The 16,889-nt window shown below is 39.7% G+C and overlaps 1 protein-coding gene across 4 annotated transcripts in view; it reads right to left on the bottom strand.

Annotated features, from left to right (window-relative positions):
• Tsga10 (testis specific 10) overlaps nucleotides 1-16,889 on the bottom strand; it is a 98,238-nt gene that overhangs the window by 78,106 nt on the left and 3,243 nt on the right. For all 4 annotated transcript variants that reach the window (XM_075980404.1, XM_075980401.1, XM_075980403.1 and 1 more), the window contains exons 2-3: nucleotides 9,354-9,482; nucleotides 603-818 (exon numbers count right to left, since the gene is read on the bottom strand). Coding sequence is in view for 3 of the 4 variants with exons in the window: in XM_075980401.1 (XP_075836516.1) it covers nucleotides 603-818; nucleotides 9,354-9,482 (345 nt within the window). In the remaining variant the exon portion in view is untranslated. The remainder of the gene's footprint in view (nucleotides 1-602; nucleotides 819-9,353; nucleotides 9,483-16,889) is intronic.

Here is a 16,889-nt window from a genome sequence, read left to right as displayed (position 1 = left end):
CTCAAAAAAGTATTAAAAAATATAAAAGTAAACTTTAGAAGATATGTTTATGGCTCTTGATATGAGAACATCTTCCTAAACAAGAACCAAAACTCTTAAGTCAACAAAGATAACAAATTTAACAAGATAAAAAGTTTCTCATTTTGGTTCAAAATAGAAAATAAACCATTGTTTGTAATAAATAAATAAATAAATATAAAAAAATTGAGGCAGGTATGGCACCTGTAATCCTGTCCTCAGAACACTGAGCAAGAAAAACCGCAATTCAAAATAAGCCTGGATCAGAGGACAAGACCCTTTCTAAAAAGGGGTAGGGAGTTTGTAGATATATGCAAAGAATAAAGGGAGTAGCAAAGCAATACTGAATTTACAGATTATTCTTGCTACTTTTAAATTTTCATAATAGGCTCATAAAATTTAGGAGAAAATATAAACAAAAAAATTGTAAAGAAATAAAGTGAGAAAAAATACAATTTAATCCTTATAATAGACTTAAAATATACCAAACGAAAAAGCTTCCAAATGATATAAAAATTTCACTTTTCCAACTTAATTTTGTAATCACAATACAATTATAATACTGTCAGTGATAAATTTAGTACCTTTGCTTCTTCAAGTTCCTTGTCAGCAGTGTCCACCACAAAATTTTTCTCTTTTTCTAATTGCTCTGCTAGTTGGTCGATTTTAATCAGTTCTTTACAAAGATGCTCATTGTGGTTGGTTAAATCGTCTACTTGACTGCTTACCACCTCCTTACTATCCAAGAGTTTCCTAACATATTCTTCCAAGTCATGATTTGTCTGTTTGAGATCTTCAATCTGTTATAATCAGAAAAGAAATAATTACATTAAAAGGGTCCCTTAGCTCGTAAGTAAATATTACCTGTAAAGGAGAACCATGCTGCTACCCACAGACCCAGAGAAACTGATGCCCAGCCCAACTGTCATCAGAGAGGCTTCATCCAGCAACTGATGGAAACAGATGCAGACCACAGCCAAACATTAGGTGTATCTAGGAGAATCCTACAGAAGTGTGGGAGGTAGGATTGTAGGAACCAGTGGGGTCAAGGATACATAAGAAAACCTACAGAATCAACTAATCTGGGTTCACAAGAGCTCCCAGTGGAAGGAGAGAAAGAGTGGAGGAGAAATGGATGGGGGAGGGCTGGGAAGAAGGGAAGGAAAGGAAACTTTGATTGAAGTATAAAACATAAATAAATAGATAGACAGATAAGGGTCCCTTAGCTCTCTTCTAAATTCTCTGCTCTCAAAGAATTTTGTTCCCTTGAAGAAGTTAATATGTTAAGTGCAATAATAGGGATACTTGTGAGTTAAACATATTTAACTAATTATCTATAGAGTACATTCAAGATATTATGCTGGTCCACGTCAGAAGATTAAGTCACCTTTATATAAAAAATACAATCAATCCTTACCACCCCAAAAAAACAGCCAGTCTAAGCCTCTAAAAAGTAGCTAAAATTACTAAATACCTGGTCTTAATTCTTAGTTAGTTAAGTCTTGCCCTTGGTCAAGTAACTATACAGATAACTTCTCTCAAAATTGACAGTTATTTTAAAAACATAACGTGTCCTTTTATAAAAAATAGCCTATAAGTCATGAGTTGGGTTTGTTTTTTTTTGTTGTTGTTGTTTGGTGTTGGTGTTGTTGTTTGTTTTCTTTTGGGTTTTTTTTTTTGAGACATGATCTAACTGCATAGCCTTGGCTAGCCTGGAACTCCCTAGACCAAGCTGGCCTCAAACTCAGAGATCATCTGTCCTGTCTCTTGAATGCTGTGATTAAAGGTATGCATCACCATACTCAACAATGAATTTTTTTGAGACAGGGTTTCTCTGTGTAGCTGTGGCTATCCTGGAACTTGCTCTGTAGACCAGGTTGGCACCAAACTCACATAGGTCTGCCTATCTCTGCCTTCTAAGTGCTGGGATTAAAGGTGTGCACCACTATTTCCCAGCTAACAATGAATTATTTTAACTAAATATGCTACAGTGCCATTTATTATTCTGAATAAATCATTTTAAGGAGAAAAAGAAGTCCTTATGGCAATTCGACCTTTGCTCTGGCACCTTGTAAGCATACTAACATGTAAGATATAAAATCTGAAATATCAAAATCAGGAAACAAAAAACAATGAATTTTTTTAAACAAAAGGAAGGGGGTCTATAAAGGTACAAAATATCTCCGTAGTTCAATCTTTTATCATAACTGGTCTGAATTTCTTAAGTATCTCCTATTCTTCCCTTTTGCCTACTACCGTACACCAATTAAAGAAAGTTCTCTGAGCATCTATGAGTGCACATATAAAATTAGAATATATATAAAGTTGCTTTAAATTAGTGCTTATTATAAGCCAGGTGGTGGTGATACAGGCCTTTAATCCCAGAACTTGGGAAGCAGAGGCAGGCGGATCTTTGTGAGTTCAAGGCCAGCCTGTTCTACAAAAGCTAGTTCCAGGACAGCCAAAGATACACAAAGAAATTGTGTCTCAAAAAACAAGCAAAACAAAACAAAAAACTACAATGAATAGTGCTTATAGCTATAAAAATCGAGTTATTTTAATTTCAAAAGAAATTCTTTGAAAATGTCACTGAGAATGTGATGTCAAGATGCCTTTTGTGACCCTAGCCCTTCTTGACTGTCCAGCCTGGTTTCCACGTCACTAGTGCATGCACTTAAGCTGCAAGCATAGTAGACTTGTCCCACACTGCTTCTAGAACATTTTAGGGAGTTGTTGCAGTGTTATAGTCTATGTGTCACAAAATCCTCCTTGGGAGACGTCTTGGGAAAACTCCTTAGGCCTCCACTATAAGAAAATGCACTTCTCCTTTGGTAAGCTGGTTTGCTCTTGGCCAACTAGCTAAAGAGTATTTCATCTTTTCTTTCTGCGTCCTTTGAAATAAATGTGCAGCCCACCTGCAGCAGCGTGAATAGAAGCCTTGTGCTAAACTATCTGTTCATCACTCTCATACCAGGCTTTTTGGTCATTGGCAAAAACCTGAGAGACACAACTGAAGGGTAAGAACATTATTTGAGACTACAATTTCTGAAGGTCTATGAAGAATGTGGCATTAAGGCCATCGCAAGAAGCAGAGCACTCAGATGGGTTTAGCCTTCAAGGCCAGCCCCCAGTCACTCGCTTTCAAAGCTCAACCCCATCTCCCAAAATTTCACAACTTCCCAAACAGGACCAAAGTCAGGGACCAGATGCCTAAACACTCTCAGCCTGTGGAGGACATTTCAAATCCACACTGTGATGCCAAATTTTTTTATTTTTCATACCCTTCTTATCTCCACTATATCAACAGTATGCCGTTTTTAAATAAATCACAGGATTTAAATGATTCCAATTCCTCTTTCTTCATAGTTGTGCTGTGTGGGTTTTCTGGTGTGGGGGTGGGGGTGTGTTCACATGTATAGACTGACGGGGTGGAAAGGTAAGTGTGCACATGAGTATGTGTGCCTGTAAAGGACAGGACAGACATTGATGGAGAGATAGAGTGTATTCTTTGATTGCCCTCCACCTACCTATTGAGGCAGGGTCCCTCAATTGAACTCAGTGCTCCTGTATCTGCCTCATCTAGCTGGCCAACTGACTCTTGAGATCCTCTCTGTATTGCCTGAGTACCACAGCTACTGGAAGGCTGCCAGCCTACCCAGCATTTCATTTCTCACATTGGCATAGCAAACCCTCTACCTACTGAGCTATCCCCTCAGCAACTCTCCTTCATGTTTTGAATGTGTGGTATAAATGTGTTTTCATGTGTGTGCAGGCCAAAGACAACCTTAAGTGTCATTTCTTAGGCACTATACACTTTGGATTTGGGGGGGGGTCTTTAGTTTTTTGGGGACAGGGTTTCTCTGTGTAGCCCTGGACATCTTGAACTCTCTCTGTAGACCAGGCTGGCCTCAAATTCACAGAGATTTGCCTGCCTCTGCCTCCTGAGTACTGGGATTGAAGGCATGTGCCACCACCCAGAACCACTTTAGGTTTTTAAAGACAGGGTCTCTCAATGGCCAGCGAACCCCAGGATATGCTTGTGCCTACCTCCCCAGAGCTGAAATTAAAAGCAAAACCTATCATGCCTAGCTTCTTTTATACAGATTCTGTGGTTTAAACTCAGTTCTTTGTATAAACACTCTATTGACCGAGTTAACTTCTCTATAGTGATATTTTATTTGTGTTTTAATAAATAAAGCTTGACTGAAGATCAGAATGCAAAGCTAGCCACACTTTTAATCAGTCATACAAGCCAGGCAGTGGTGGCACACACTTTTAATTCCAGCAGCCACACTAGTTGGTCAGAGAGGCTGGACGGTGTGGTGCACACCTTTAATCCTAGCACTAGAGAGGAACATAAAACGAGAGGAGACAGGAGCACAAGTCTGAGGTTTGGTGGAGAGCATTGCAGTCTGCAGTCACACTGAGGATAGGGGTAAAAACTCTCTAATGTTTTGGCTGCTTTTCTGATCTTCAGCTTGAACCCCAGTATTTGTCTCTGGGTTTTTACTACTCGTTCTATAATTCTCAGACCTATCTTAGTATTTTATAAAATGCCTAAAAATCATTTACCTGTCCTTCCATTGACTTCTAAGAAACATAAAAAAGTACTTTATGCATCATGAATTATGTGTTCTTTATATAATGATCAGCTGTTATGTGGGTATGTAAAACAAATGGATCATCAATAAATACATGAATACCCTGCTTGCCCGATAGGAAACCCTGCTTTTACTCAATTCATGATATAAGTACTTAAGAAGAAACAGGTTAGAGTCTTTCATCCCTAGAATCTGGTATATGCATAACACGCTATAAGCTCCAATGGGCTTAGGCGGCTCTCACCTATGCCCTGATGCCTATAGTACACAAGCACTCTTTTTGTGCAAAATCGACGATGCTGCAGCTTTCCTCAGCAGAATCTCATGTTCTTCACATCTCCAACATCTTGGGTTCTCTACCACACTTGTGTTTCACCCTGAAAGCTTCATGCAAAGTCCACTCCCTGCAGAGAATCTGATCCTGCTATACACTGCCTGGCTTCCCAGGCTTTTGTCAAAAATATTGTTGCAATTCTCCAAGATAACTAGAACTCCTTCATTCTGCAGGCATGCAAAATTAGTATTATGTAGATGATGCATTGTTCTGTTGCAAGCTCAAGAATTAGGATCAATGGACCACAGCTTGAGTAGCCTTTGAATATCTATGCACTGAAAATCCTTCCCTAGGTTGCCTTGTTTAAAAGGACACCCCTGAGACTCTGTTAAAGAAAATTCTCTCAAATAAGTTTCCAGTTTTACACCCTGAAGACTTTCATGAGTTGAATCTCACCCTCAAGGCACCTTTCCTTGAAGTGGTATTCTGTTTGTGTTTTAACAAATAAAGCTTGTCTGAAGACCAGAGTGCAGAGCTAAACCACTAGAGGTCAGGTGGTGGTTGCTCATACCTTTAATCCCAATACTTGGGAGTCCTACGGTTTTAATCCCAGCACTAGGGAGGTGGAGATAAGAGTGATATGGCCGGATATAAGGTGGGAAAAGACAGGAGCTCAATGCAGTCTGAAGCAGTCAGTCAGAGGATGCAGTGTGAGGAGGCAGTCTGAGAACAGGATCACCCTTCTGGTCTGGGGATTCAGTAGAGGTAAAATGTCTCTCTAGTGGCTGGCTGCACTGCTCCTCTGATCTCTCAGCTTTCATCCCCACTAATATCTGACTCCGGGTTCTATTTACTAAGATCAATTAGAATTCATGCTACATTTCCTGTTGTTCCCATGCAAAGTAAATGGTTCTCTTCAAGCATACTCCTCTCTTTTATAGCCACTTGGTTCACACTTGCTTTTGCTGCAGTTTTAAACACACTGCATGCTCCCAAAATGCATGTTTCCTACATCTTTCTATTCTACTTCCTGCTCCTCTCTATAAAGCTGCCTGAATGCAGCTGGATGGTGGTACCTTTAATCCGAACTCATTAAGAGACAGAGGCAGGCAGATATCTGTGAGTTGAGGCTAGCTGGTCTACAGAGAGAATTCCAGGACAGTCAGGACCGTTACACAGAGAACAGAGAAACCCTGTCTCTAAAAACTAAAAGAAAAAAGAAAAAAAAAAGCTGTCGTCTGAAGACAGTAAGCAATAATCATGTCATAGCTTGCATATTATGCAGTCTTGAAATTTCCTCTTCCAACATCTGGAGTTATAGCTCAATGACTAGAGAGCTTGCCTAAAATGTACAGGGCCCTGGTTTGATTCCCACCACCACAAAAACAAGAACATTTGAAATTTCTTCCACTCAATAAATTAGTTCATTCCTTTTTAATTCAGCCTTACTCCAATGTTCTTGACACAGGCAGAATGGACTGGTTCACATTATTGGTGGACCAGGAAGCAGGTGCAAACTGGAACCATGGGTTGTTACAACCTTCAAAGACTAATCCCTAGTGAGATACTTTCACCAGCCAAGTCCCACCACCTAAAGGTTCCACCTCCTAAAACAGTACACAAGCTGAAGACTCAAAAAGAGAGCCTGTGGAGGAACAATCTATTTTTAAATCATAAGAGAGGCCTTGTTAGGACATGTGAAGTCCTGACTCTGCTCTGACACCTCTCTAGCAATTAGGTGCCTCTTTCTGTAGGGTAAGGGCAGTTGTCTGGGCACCCATTGTGGTCTCTCCTGACATCAGAAGACTGCGTACCTCCCTACTACCTGATAGGGATTAAAGTCTTGGTTCCCTACTCAGTTTTCTTTGATGCCACTCTTGCTAGGGGCAGAGGCAGGGAAATGAAATCGAGAAGAGGCACAGCTGAGGCTCCTTGACGCAGCCTGGCAAGGTTTATAGTCTAGACTCTATTCGGCCTATGCTGGCAGGGAAAGTCTGTAGTTTTCTTTTAATCTTCTTGTTTGGGAGCAGGCAGCTATTATCTTAAAGTCATTTGTCTTGTGCTTTTCTGGGATCTTTTTTTTTTTTTTTTTTTGGTTTTTCGAGACAGGGTTTCTCTGTAGCTTTGGAGCCTGTCCTGGAACTAGCTCTTGTAGACCAGGCTGGTCTCGAACTCACAGAGATCCACCTGCCTCTGCCTCCCAAGTGCTGGGATTAAAGGCGTGCGCCACCACCGCCCGGCTCTGGGATCTTTTTTTGCATGTTCTTATTGTCACTTCAAGTTGCTAGCCTACAAGTCTTCCTGGAATATACTGAGGAAAATAAAATAAAAGAACTATAACATGCTGTTCTTTTTGTGTTGAGGCTCCCTAACTAGTCTTTATTCTTATGTCCACATTTTACATATTTTCTTATATCTAGATATTAGCCATTGAACAAATAATAACTAAGCTATAATCCATAGACTCAGAGAGGACAGGCATAGAGGGACTAGACAGGACACATGGATCTCCCTGGGAAGAAGAAATAGATTTTATGGAATGGAGCCAAGAAGAGGGATATGGGGGGAGTGTATGACACCAGGAGTATCAGGTAGGGAGGCAGAGGAGAGATGATATTAACGGAGGGAGAGAGGGAGGGAGGGAGGGAGGGGAGAGACAACTAGAATTTAAGGACATTTGAAGGGTGGTATGGAAACCTAGTGCAATGGCAAGTAACAATAAAATGGCTTCTAATGATATTCTGCTATACTCATAGATCGGTGCCTTATTTGGCAGTCATCAGAGAGGATTTCTCCTGCAGCAGATGGGAACAAATACAGAGACCCACAACCAGACATTACATAGAGAAACAGACATCTTGGAACACACAACTCTAAACCAGATGTCTCTATCAAATCCCTCCCCTCAGAACTCAGGGAACCCAGAGGAAGAAGAAGAAGAGAATGAGTAGGGAAGACAAAGGGAAAGAACTCACAGAGACTGAAGCAGCAATCGCAGAGCCTACACTGGTCTGCACCAGCTTCCCTGCACATATGCTACAGCTTTTAGTTTAGTCCTTATGGGACTCCTGAATGTGTGAATGAGTGGGGCTCTGATTCTTGTGCCTGCTCTCAGGGCTCTTTTATTTTTCTGCTGGTTTGTCTTATCCAACAAGACAAAGATGGTATTTGTTTTATCTTACCATATTGCATTTTGTTATGTATTGTTGTTACCTCTTAGAATCCTGTTCTTTTCTAATGAGACAGAAAGGGAATAAATCTGGATGGGAGAGGAGGTGTGGAGGCAATAAGAGGAGTAAAGAGAGGGGAAACTATATTTCAATTACATTGTATGAGAAAAGGATCTATGTTTAATAAAAGGAAAAAGTGGGGCGGCTGGATAGATGGCTCAGAGGATAAGAGCACTGGCTGCTCTTCCAGAGGTCCTGAGTTCAATTCCCAGCAACTACATGGTGGCTCACAGCCATCTATAATGAGATCTGGTGCCTTCTTCTGGCCCACAAGGATACATGCAGGCAGAATATTATATATATAATAAATCTTTTAAAAAGAAGGAAAAAGTGTTATGCTGTTTTATATATAATGTTCACAATCTGAAACTGTAATTAACAGAAGACAGGAAAGGCAATGGTAAGTCTACTTTATCTTCCCCAAAGTCCCTGCTTCCTCCCCCGCCCCAGACAGATTCTCATGTAGCCCTGGCTGGCCTCAAACTCACTGGGAAGCTTGAGGATTACCTTGAACATCTGATCCTCCTCTGCCTCTACCTCCTGCGAGCTAGGATTACAAACATGTTCTACTATGCCCAGTTTACCTGATGCTAGGGGTCAAACCCAGGGCTCTGTGCATGCTAGGAAATACTCTCCCAATTGGGCTATATCTCCAGCCCCTAGATGGTCTGTTTTAAGAACCTTTATTTTACGATGTGCCAGGTACCATCAGAACAGATGATTCCAAACCTGTAGTACAGAGCACTATTTTCAAATCCCTATTAACATGAAAGTTCAGAGAACTCCTATTGGTCATTTGCTAGCTAGATGCCAAAATTATTTAACCACTGTTATTTTAGCAGCAATCTATATCAATGGAAATGACCACTATTTTACATGGTTGAAAATAGATAAGTAAGATGCTACATTAAAAAACAGCTGATCTGCCTGGCATGGCCTCATTCCTGTAACCCCAGAATTTATGGGGTTGATACAAAGGGATTACTAAATTGGAAGCCAATCTGGTCTCCATAGCAAGATCCTGCCTTAACACAAACAAAAAAATGATACCACATAGTTTTCTCAGTAACTCTGAACCTACCACATCAAAGCGGTTATAAAAACTGAATTTTAGAATCCTTAGATTTAAACAAGCTCTGAATTAATTATTTGTCCTTCATTTTCTTATTTTAAACTACATTAATTTTAAAATTAAGAAAAGTATGTATTAATACATAAACTAAGACTAACCTGTAATTTCAGTGTCGAGATGAATCTATCTTGGGTTCTCACTTCTTGTTCTAGTTGGAGAGTATTCTGGTTTTTTCCAGCTTCAGAAACTGGAGCCCCGAGACCAAACTGATGTTCTTTGGTGGTAACCTAATAGAAAGTATAAAAGATAATGGAGAGGCATTCCATTTAAAACAGAGCTTTGACTTTTTACAGCAGTAAGTTTTGAAATTTATTAGCATTCTATTTAATTTATATTTTCTATTGTTTTACCTTTCCCATCAGTAGAGCAGAGTTTACCAAGTATGCATTGTTAAGAAATTATAATATAAAACCTGGGACAAGTAAGATAGTTCAGTAGTCAAGAGTGCATAATCAGGGGACTGAAACTCAGATCCTAGCAATCACATGGGGAGGGGAGAAGCTCACAAGGGACCTGATGTCTCCTTCTGCTGCTGTGTACCCATGCACACTTGTACTCATGCTCGAACAGACACACACACACATACACACACACACACACACACACACACACACACACACACACGATGCGGGATTCCCCTTTGTGTGCTGCAAATACCACTGGTTAGAGAAACTGCCCTGGGCCTACGATACAGTAGAGTAGAGCTAGGTGGAGAAAACTAAACTGGATTATGGAAGAAAGGAGGCGGAGTCAAGGAGAAGTAATGGAGCCTCCGCCAGAGACAGACACACTGGAACCTTGCCAGTAGACTATGAGCCTCATGGTAAAATGTAAAATAATGGAAATGGGTTAAATTGAGATATAAAAGCTAGCCAATAAGAAGTTAGAACTAATAGGTGAAGCAGTGATTTAATTAATGCAGTTTCTGTGTAGTTATTTCGGGAGTCTGGGCAGCCAGGAAACGAACAAGCATCTTCCTACAACACACAACAATCTTTAAAAACAAAACAAAGACCCATTCAACAAGAGAGATACCATGACTGGTACTGAAAACCTAGATAACTAATCAATGCAAGTGAAATCATGATTACTAGAGGAGAATCTACTAATTCTATTCATCTACTACTAACTTACTAAACCAACATAATCCCTAAAAACAATCTATAAATATCTGTCCTTACAGCTACAGATAAGTGTAATCCTTACCCCACATCAAGGAAACTTCTCTTTACATCAGATGGAGACCACTACAGAAAACCACAACCAAGCAATGCAGAGTTGTGGAGCCCAGTACCGATGGATACAACTACAAAACACTCCCACACATTGCAGACAAGGGGGCAGAAAGATTGTAAGAGCCAGATAATCAACTACAAAACACTCCCACACATTGCAGACAAGGGGGCAGAAAGATTGTAAGAGCCAGATAATCAGGGAATTTGCTGTGAGATGGTGTCTCCTAGTAACATCCGAAGTCACACCCACAAAGTCTCACCAATGTGACCACCTAAGTGTGAGCTGAACAAGGACGACACTAACAAACATGCCAAATGGGACAGAGAAAAGCCAGTGAGGTATCAACACGACACAAGACTACAGGCAACTGAGTAAAGTTGGGAGCAGGAGAGTGGTATTCCCTAGAGAACAGCCAACAATTGGTTGTCTGGTGCCAAACTGTCAGTGCTGAACACACATATACACAAGTAACATTATATGGACTCAACAGGTTACAATTTGAATATATATATGTGTGTGTGTATGTACACATATTTATATTATGATTCATAACAGTAGCAAAATTATGGTTATGAAGTAGCATATATATGTACATACACACACGTAATGGAAATTGATAATAAAAAGAAACTATGAATTTAAAGGAGAGCTGGGCAGGAAATATGGGAGACTTTGGAGGGAGGAAAGGGAAAGGGGAACTATTATAATTAAAATACAATCCCCAAAATTAAAAAAGGCAAAAATATTAGCTGTTTTCCACATAAAACTATGATACTGAGTATGCTTTTAAAAAGACACATGCTCTAGCCTATCACTTTCCTGAAGAAACATGAGTTGGTAGCAAACAAAGAGTGTTACCTCCAAACCTCTGTCTGTCAAGTATGTTAGCCATTAGTTCCATGTTAGCTTTTGCCAGCCATCCATAAGTGGATACTTTATCTAAAACATTTACAATTTCTATAAATAAAAGGGCAAAAGAAATATCCTAACAGAAAAATTGAAAAAAGAATATGAATATTTACATAAACATTCAACAATACCTGTAAGAACAGTGATTTTCAACCTGTGGATCATGACCCCTTTAAGGGCCACATATCAGACATCCTGCATATCATATATTTACATTATGATTCATAACAGTAGCAAAATTATGGTTATGAAGTAGCAACAAAATAGTTTTGTGGTTAGGGTCAATACAACATGAGGAACTGTACTAAAGGGTCGCAGCATTAGGAAGGTTGAGAACTACTGCTTTAGTGAGATGTGATATGAATTAAAGTAATTCTGAAGACACCTTTTAGACATCACCTTGACATGCTCGGGATTCAAACTCAAGTCCTCAGGATTACACAGCAAGCACTCTTATCCAATGAGCCATCTCCCCAGACTCAAATGTTAGAATATCTAACTTATCATACCTATAAATTATTTGTGGTAATATAAAATAATAGTTTATGGAAATCAATTATGCAAATCTATTAACACTAGAAGTATACATATAGCTTCCATTCAAATAATTTCATCATTAGAAACTTACTGTACAGATGCACATCTACTGTACAAGTGTATACTAATTAGTGTACATCTAACTTAGAACAAATGCTCTAAGTTTTCCAGGTTAGCATAGTAGCCCCACTACTCCATAGCGTTTTACTTATCAGTATCTAAGAAATTACATCATTTAGAATAGTAATATTCTCTTTCTGGATCAAGTCATTCATTGTATTAAACTGAGAATTTTGGGGCTGGAGAAATGGCTCAGTGGTTAAGAGCACTGGCTGCTCTTCCAGAGGCCTTGAGTTCAATTCCCAGCAACCACGTGGTGGCTCACAACCATCTGTAATGGATTTGATGCCCTCTTCTATCATTCAGGAATACATGCAAATAAGGCATTCATATACATAAAATACATATATAAATCTTTTTTAAAAAGTGAGAATTGGGGCTGGAAAGATAGCTCAATGGTTAAGGCTCTAAATGCTCTTCCAGAGGACCAGGGTCCAATTCCCAGCACCCACATGGCAGCACACAGCTGTCTGTAACTCCAGTTCTACTTTCACACAGACATACACGCAGGCAAAACACCAATGCACATAAAATAAAAATAAGTAAAATTTTAAAAAAGTGAGAATTTCCTAAGAACAGCTGAGACCTTTCCTTCAACACAACTGCCACATCACTCTTTGGAAATTATAAAATCAGCATATCCCCACTGACTAGCTTGAGTAAACCCTGTGCAGTCTGGCACGCAAGCAGGTTGGCAGCTCTATTTCTTTCTCCTTCCCTAGATAAGATAGAAAATGCATTTCTATTCATCTCTAGCTACTGCCCACCTGGAACATCAGCATAAATCTCAAAGACTACTTAAAGTTATGTCATTTAGTGAAGGAGCAGAACAAACTCCATTTTGAGAAAAAAAATTTTAGACAGGACCTAACTGGGGGGGGGGGTGGTGAATGCAGCCCAGCAGAGTCATGAACATTCCCAAGAAACTGTGCCAGCCCTGATCAAAGTGACCCACCAGGGTGTCCAAACAACATCTGCTTGCTTCAAACGTCCTTGTAGGTATCTGATTAACCACTGTTTTGAAATTCTAGTCTGCTGACAGTCACTGTTTTAAAATTTCCCTATACTCAACCAACAAATTCAAAAGTTGTATACCTTTACCCAATCCCGAAATGCCAAGGTTTGTGGCACCCTGCTTGTAGTTTTCCCTTTAAAATTCCCTTACCCTGAAGCATAGAGGCCATTTTCCCCCACCCACTGTGTCGGTGTGTTGGATTACAGCCAAGTTAGCTAACTTGTAATCAATAAAGCCCAGTGTGTTTGCATCGGATACCAGCTCTATGGTGGTTCTGTTTGGGGGTCCTGTGACATGGGCACAACATTAGAACTTTATGAGCTATATAAAAATCCTACCATTTCTCACATAGTTTCTGTTGAAAAGTGTGCTCTTAGTTACAAACACTTGGCTCAGGAAACAGAATAAATAACTTCTCACTTTGGCAATTAATTTTTAAATTTTGATGAACATTATGAATCACACAGAAATATTATTTACATGCAGAATCTCATTCACAGTACACCTCAGATTCTACAATTGGAAAAGCTTCCCTTTATTGGCTTTCCACTACACTTTGAATTGCCAAGAGCTATTTTTATCCAACATGCAAAGTTCTTCATAATTTGTTTCCTTCAACTTTGAAAACTTTATCACCTGATTAACACCTCCAAGAACTATTCTCCATATTCTTAATACATACATATAGAAACACTCTTCTTCACTAACATTTTAAGGCTCAGTTTGAACTTTCAACACTTTTTTTCTGTTTTTATGCTATAAGATAATGATGATGTCATCAACAATACATATATAGATATAGATATATACATATACTGATGATAGAACAATTTAGGTAAGTATTCATGTTTTCTACTTATGTCTTCCTTACACATTTACTTGAATCTTAAAAATAAGCAATGTTGCTGGGTGGTGGTAGCACACACCTTTAATCCCAGCACTCAGGAGGCAGAAGCAGGCAGATTTGAGTGAGTTAAAAGCCAGCCTAGTCTACAAAGTGATTTCCAGCACAGCCAGGACTACTAGACAGGAAAACCCTGTCTTGAAAAACACACACACACAAAGTCTAAAAGTTGTCTCCCCCACCCCATCTCCCCCCTCCCGTAGGACAGGGTCTATAGTCTGTTGCTGCACGTGACAGACTAACTGGCCTACAAGCTTCCAGGGTTTCTCTCCTGTCTCCACCTCCTACCTTCGCACAGAGGCCTTGAGTTCAATTCCCAGCAACCACGTGGTGGCTCACAACCATCTGTAATAGATTTGATGCCCTCTTCTATCATTCAGGAATACATGCAAATAAGGCATTCATATACATAAAATACATATATAAATTTTTTTTAAAAAAGTGAGAATTGGGGCTGGAAAGATAGCTCAATGGTTAAGGCTCTAAATGCTCTTCCAGAGGACCAGGGTCCATTCCCAGCACCCACATGGCAGCACACAGCTGTCTGTAACTCCAGTTCTACTTTCACACAGACATACACGCAGGCAAAACACCAATGCACATAAAATAAAAATAAGTAAAATTTTTAAAAAAATGAGAATTTTCTAAGAACATCCAAGACCTTTCCCACACCTGCAAGTTTCCTACTGGTCTTCCTGCTCCATAAAACTTATTCTTCACCCTAAAATCAAGTTAATCCTTTAAAATGTTGACAGGCTGATCAAAAATACTCCAATGGCTTTCTATTGCAACTGGGATGAAATCCACACTTCTAAAGACCCTGTATGAGTTGGTTCCTGCCTTTTCTTTAAAGATCTAATACTTTCTCCTTCATTTATCAATCAGATTTACTGTTTATCTTTCTGTTCCTTTAATGTGTTGCTCTGATCTGAAAAACTGTAAGTCCCTCAAGTTCATATGATAAAATCCTAGCTCCCAGAACACATGCTTAGCATTCTTAAAGCCCTGGGTTTAATTCCTAGAACCAAAATAAACAAACGAGGCCATGATTAATTACCCTGATAGAAAAGGCTTCAGTCTTCTCTTCCACTTTGTGCCATGAGGAAACAGTAAGGGATCTATGAACCAGGAAACCGGCCCCCACCAGATAGGAAATCTTTTGCCGCCATGATCTTAAGAATTCCCAGGCTGCAGAACTGCTAGGATTAAATATCTGCTGTTTACAATCCACCCAGCATACAGTGTGTTGCTACAGCAGTGCAAAATGAACTAGAATGTGCTCCACTCCCATTGACTTCATGCTCTCTTCCCATTTTTCCCTACAGTCCCACAGAGAACGGTCTCTCCTTAGCCTTTTCCTGGCTGGCATCTCAACCTCAGCTCGTTAGTTCAAATGTTAAAAAGTCTCTTCTTCCTTGACTTCCTAAAGTAGGTTCTCTCTTGACCACTCTCTACTTAGGCTATTTGCACTCGTCACTCTTGAAATCACACTATTTATTTGTTCACCTGTTTACTGTCTATTTCTTTCTATAAATTCCAAGATGTCACCGGGCGGTGGTGGCACACACCTTTAATCCCAGCACTTGGGAAGCAGAGGCAGGCAGATCTCTGTGAGTTTGAGGCCAGCCTCGTCTACAAAAGTGAGTTTCAAAGCTACAGAGAAACTCTTGTCTCGAAAAAAACAAAAACAAAAAACAAATTCCAAGATGTCTAGGCTATTGTCTGGCTGCTATGTTTAAAAAATGTCCACTACAAAGTTGCTCTATGAAACATTTGTCTTTGCCAAATAAAATATTTAGAGTTAATAAAACATTTTCAAAATAATGAATTTTGATTAAACAAAGCCATTTCTGTTGTGAGGTGAAACCTGAAGACTAATAAATCAAAATATAAAATGTAAGCTTTTAATCAGCACAATCGCAAGAACCAAACAGACAGAATAAAAGTCAGAGGAAGACTAAGGTTGTGGTCGGTACACTGCCAAAAGAAGAAAAGCATGCTTCACTCTTTTCAAGAGACCCCTTTCAGAATCAAACACTGGGTCTCTTAAGAAAATGCAAATAATAGCTGAGCATCCTTAATCTGAAGTCAAAACTGAAATGCTTCCAATTCTAACTTTCTGAGAAACATGATGCTACAACTGAAAAATTCCATACCTGACCTCATTAGAGTGGCCAAAGTCAAAAATATGGTGCATCAAAAGTGTTACATAAAGTTACCTACAGATGAATTTGCTGTTTAGATTTGGCCTCCATCCCTGGGAAGTATCACGTACATGATATATCCTAAAGTCCCCAAACTCTTCTAATCTTAAGCATTTCTCTCTCTCTCTCTCTCTCTCTCTCTCTCTCTCTCTCTCTCTCTCTCTCTCTCTCTCTCTCTCTCTTTCAAAACAGGATTTTCTGTGTAGCTTTGGATCCTGTCCTGAAACTTGCTCTGTAGACCAGGCTGGCCTCGAACTCACAAAGATCTGCCGGTCTCTGCCTCCAGAGTGATGGGATTAAAGGCATGTGCCACCACCACTCAGCCAATCTTAAGCATTTCTGACAAGTGATATCTAACCTAACATACATAACCACTTCAATATTTGCCTAAAGCTAGGGCCAGTGAGATGACTTAATGGGTAAAGGCACTTGTGCCTGAGTTTGATCTCCAGGACCCATATAATGAAAGGATAGAACCAACTCTCACAAGCTGCCCTCTGACTTCCACATGTGCCCTGTTCAATGTGCATACTGTGGCAAGCAAGCAGCCAGGCATATACACGCATACACACACGTGCGCACACACACACACATATGACTTTTTTTAAGAAAAAGAATTCCCTAAAGTCTATGCAAGTGATGAAGACCTACAGCATAGAAACAAGACATAAATTACTGTTGAGTAGTAGAGGGGAAAAGGGATGAAGAA

Source organism: Microtus pennsylvanicus, chromosome 7 (assembly GCF_037038515.1).
Source record: "Microtus pennsylvanicus isolate mMicPen1 chromosome 7, mMicPen1.hap1, whole genome shotgun sequence".
Taxonomy (NCBI): Eukaryota; Metazoa; Chordata; class Mammalia; order Rodentia; family Cricetidae; genus Microtus; species Microtus pennsylvanicus.
This window is presented reverse-complemented; position numbering and strand designations above follow the sequence as displayed.